The sequence below is a fragment of the Diospyros lotus genome, chromosome 11 (assembly GCF_014633365.1).
Source record: "Diospyros lotus cultivar Yz01 chromosome 11, ASM1463336v1, whole genome shotgun sequence".
In the NCBI taxonomy this organism is placed as follows: Eukaryota; Viridiplantae; Streptophyta; class Magnoliopsida; order Ericales; family Ebenaceae; genus Diospyros; species Diospyros lotus.
Window position 1 is genome coordinate 9945204 of NC_068348.1, and position 4610 is coordinate 9949813.

The 4610-nt window shown below is 40.0% G+C and overlaps 1 protein-coding gene across 1 annotated transcript; it reads left to right on the forward strand.

Moving 5' to 3' along the window:
- Positions 1–3779: 3779 nt before the first annotated feature.
- On the forward strand, positions 3780–4310 carry LOC127812713 (uncharacterized). The gene has a single exon (XM_052353236.1). The coding sequence runs from the start codon at positions 3780–3782 to the stop codon at positions 4308–4310; it is 531 nt and encodes a 176-aa protein (XP_052209196.1).
- Positions 4311–4610: the final 300 nt, after the last annotated feature.

Below are 4610 nucleotides of genomic sequence, written 5' to 3' on the forward strand. Positions count from 1 at the left end.
TATTTGACAGGATTAGAGCCCGATAGTTGGAGGATGAGCACTTAGCCCGAATACTTGTAGACGTTGAGTCATACGTCCATGGGGTATTCTATTCGAGACGATGGTATTCTTCTTTCTCGTGGCCGTGTTTACAATCCTGATAGTGAGGAGCTTAGGCGGGAGATTATGAGTGAGGTGCATAGGAGCCATTACGCCATTCATCCTAGCGTATCCAAGATGTACCAAGATTTGAAGAGGCAATTCTGATGGAATGGGATGAAAAGAGACGTGGCCAAGTTTGTGGCCCAGTGTTCTGTTTGTCAATAGGTGAAGGCTGAGCATCAGAAACCTGCAAGGTTATTGCTACCATTATCGATCTCGGAGTGGAAATGGGATAGTGTGGCTATGGATTTTGTGATGGGATTGCCCAAGACGTCTAAAGGCTATGATGTTATATGGGTGATTGTGGATCGTTTGACCAAGTCAGCTCATTTCCTGCCAATCAAGAAGACGTATCCTCTGAATAGGCTAGCTAGGCTTTACATTGAGGAGATAGTGAGGTTACATGGAGTCTCTTCTAACATTATTTCATATAGAGATCCCAGATTCACTTCATATTTTTGGGGGGCTTTGCAGGATGCCTTGGGTACTCATTTGAGATTTAGTACGACATTTTATCCTCAGATAGATGGTCAGTCAGAGAGGACTATCAGGGCTTTGGAAGTCATGTTGAGAGCTTGTGTATTAGACTTCCATGGCAATTGGGATGAGCACTTACCATTGGTGCAATTTGCTTATAACAGTTTTCATTCGAGTATTGGCATGCCACCCTACGAAGCTTTGTATTGCCGACTGTGTCGTTCGCCTATTTGTCGGGAAGAGATTGGTGACCGAGCTTTGCTAGGGCCCGAGATTGTGGAGTAGACGACAGGAAAGATCAAGCTTATTAAGGCTAGAATGAAGACAGCCCAAGATAGATAAAAAAGTTATGCTGATAAGAGGCGACATGACTTGGAGTTCGAGGTTGGCGACCATGTTTGGTTGAGAGTCATGCCTATGAAGGGTGTGTGACATTTTAGAGTATCAGGGAAGCTTAGCCCACGTTATATTGGACCGTTTGAGATATTGAGGAAAGTTGGATCTTTAGCATATGAGTTAGCTTTACCACCTCAATTTTCTCATGTTCATAATGTGTTCCATGTCTTGATCTTAAGGAAGTATGTGCTTGATCCGCAGCATGTGATTGATTATCAGATGCTTGAGGTTAGTGGGGATGTGACCTATGAGGAGATGCCCATCAGTATTTTAGAGCGCAAGGAAAAGAATTTGAGGAACCGATCAATTCCTCTTGTCAAGGTGCAATGGCAGCAGCATTCTTCAGACGAGGCGACGTGGGAATTGGAAGATGAGATGAGGCAGCGTTACCCTTCTTTGTTTGAATAACCATATAAGAATTTGGAGGACCAAATTCTTTTAATAGGGGGAGAAATTGTAGTGACCCGTTAGGGGGCCTATAATTTATTAGAATTTAATTATGAATTTTAAATTTTTGGATTATGTGATGCTGGCCAAATAAATAATTATGGAGTTATTTTGGGATTTAAGAAATAATAATTTATGTGGAATGGCATTATTGTAATTTTGGGAGTTTTGCAATTAGGTGGAGTTTCGATATATGGGAAATATGGCCTAATATTTAAATAAGGATAATAAGGAGAAATTAATTTGCGATATTAAGGATTTAAAAATCCTATCGGCGTGAGGTTTAGGTCTTTGGGTGTCCAAGGTTTCCTTATATATCTGGTTGTTAACTTTAGATTTACTCACGTCGTAGTTGAAACGAGGGGAAGAGGCTAGTAGCAAAGAAGGAGTTATTACAAAAGGAGAGTTTCTGAAGGAAAGCTCTAAGGAATCAACATAGAGAATTATTGTAGCAACTTTTTGATTTTATTAAGATATTCAGGAAAGTTTGGTTCATCTTCCTTTCATTATGTTACGCAAGATCCTCTGTGGTTCTTCTCTGGGGTTTATATGAACCCTTCCATTCTTTTATTTATATGCTAGCACATGTTCAGTTGCAGAGAGTGCATTATTCCAAGTGGGCATCACCTGTGATCCAATCTATCCTTCTTTGATCCCATAACTAATCCTTTGCTATTGGGTTTGATCATCCCAGTGTTATTTTGAGTGGTGCAGCCATTATAGGTGAAGCTATATGCACACACATATATATATAGGTGGCTGGAATTGCAGAGACGTGTTCTTCATAAGTAGCTTCAAATAATAAGCAATTGCACTATAGCCCTGGTACTGTAGCATTGAATTTAATTCTAATTAATTTAATTATTTTTAGTTATAATTTAATTATTCCTTCTTAACAAGTTTTAAAATTAAATTCAAAATTCTTATTAATAAAGTTTAATGAGATTTAATGAACACTTATAGTTCATAAATAATTTTTAAGCAAGTTTTATACATCTAGCTTATCCTTAATGTCATAAGACTTGAGATATATTACATATCATTAAGTTTCAATTAAATTAAATACTATTGGATCCATTACTCCAATTAAGATAATTATATTATTGAGGTAATTGAGAAATATGACGCATGCATTTACTTGAGATTATTTGAGTTTATGTACATTCATATTGTATACGCATTGAGCATGAGATTACTTGTAGCATATCATATTGTGTGCTAGCACGTATTTGAGCATGTGGCATTTATGCGTCATAGTCCACGAGGGGATCCCATGAGCTCAGTTCTTTGAGATTACCCACTACCGGTAGCAAGGGGCGGCAGCCCTAGTAATACTGTTGAGATGATAATTCTTTTCTATTCGCTCCTAGATATGGAGTAGGGGTGTTTGACCCTAGTGAGTATTTGTTTGTTGTTTATGGTTGCAGGTTTAGCAACGGGCAGGTATGAGACTTATTCTTTATATATATGGGCCTTGGACAGTTTTACATACATACCTGCATGAGTGATGTTTATTTATTCCACATCTATATGAGAACTTACATAAGCATATAGGATATTCTAATATATTAATTCAATTCCCTCAATTTGAGATTAGTTATCCCTCAGTTTATGATCGGTTATCTATGAGTTGTGAGATGAGTTAGTCTCGATGAGTTCGACTTTTCTTTGTCTCAGCTTTAAATTTTCTTTCATTGCTTATTACTTGCTGAGTCTTGTGACTCACCTTGTACTCTTCACCATTCCAGGTCATAGCGAGGTAACTCTTGAGGCAGGTCCTAGTAGTAGCAGTGGGGGATGCTAGCAGTGTGTACGTGGAGGCCACTTGAGGCCTATAAGATTTTTGGGTCATGGTTGACTAGTTTAGAGATTTTCATATATTTTATTTTCAGCATTAAGGAATATTTCATTTAAGTTTAAATTTTGTTGGTTAAGTTTCTCTCGCCTTGAGATGTGGCATGCTTTAACAATTTTATTTCCAGTTTATGAGATCTAATTATTATTTTTTGTATGGGTTTTCTTTTATTAATTATTGTAGCATTTGGGGTTCTACATTGGTTGGTATCAGAGCAGAGGTTCGAGTCAAAGTCTCTCGTACACACATAGGATGTTGGGTAGAGCTAGGACCTGAGTCCATTATTTGGGTAGGATGGGCCCAAGTAGATATTATTTTCTGACCCTATGTGGTGAGCATGAAGATGAGTGGTAGAAGAGGACGACCATGTACCCGTGATCAGATTGGTACAACTCATGATGAGATTCCTGAGTAGACCCATGAGACGGCTGGAGAGATTACTAGAGATGAGTATCACTGAGAGATGGACAAGATGAGAGGTATGCACACAGGGCTGATGCAAGTAATGAATACCATAGCTGCTAATCAAGGGAGGCAAGGGTCTCAAGAAGCAGGTGGCAATGGAGGTGCACCACCAGTCGTTCCAGTAGTTCTAGTCGCCCCAACAGCTCTAGTGGCGACAGATCATGGGACCCAATTATTGAAAGATTTTATGGCCTTCCGACCACCCGAGTTCCATGGTGGCACAGATGCTTCAGCGATAGAGAATTGGATGTTGGCAATAGAGAAGCACCATCGATCGATTGGTTGTGTTGATGATCATCGGGTTAGACTCGGTACCTTTCTACTTCGAGGAGATACGAAGAGATGGTGGGAGACTGCCCGCCAGAGGTTTGGAGAGAGGGAGCCGACTTGGGCAGAGTTCCAAGAGGTGTTTAATGCGGCATATTGTCCTACATGGGTTCGAGAGCAAACGGTATACGAATTTATTGATCTAGCACAAGGCAACAAGATAGTGGCTCAGTACGAGGCAGAGTTTACAACATTAGCCTGATATGCTCTAGATTTGGTTTCTACTGAAGCAAAAAAAGCTTCTAAATTTCAGAGAGGACTACGTCCAGACATCCGTCATGCCTATGGAGGAGTCCAGTGCAATGACTACGCAATAGTCGTTCAGTAAGCCTACACTATTGAGAGAGATCGCAATGAATGGAGGGTGATACAATCAAATAGGAAAAGAGATAGTTTGTCTCAACCAAGCAAGAAGAGGAAGTGGGCGGCCGAGCCAAGTCTCGATGAGGGGAAGGAACCACTATATCGTCAGTGTGGGAGGTGGCACAAGGGACAATGCATG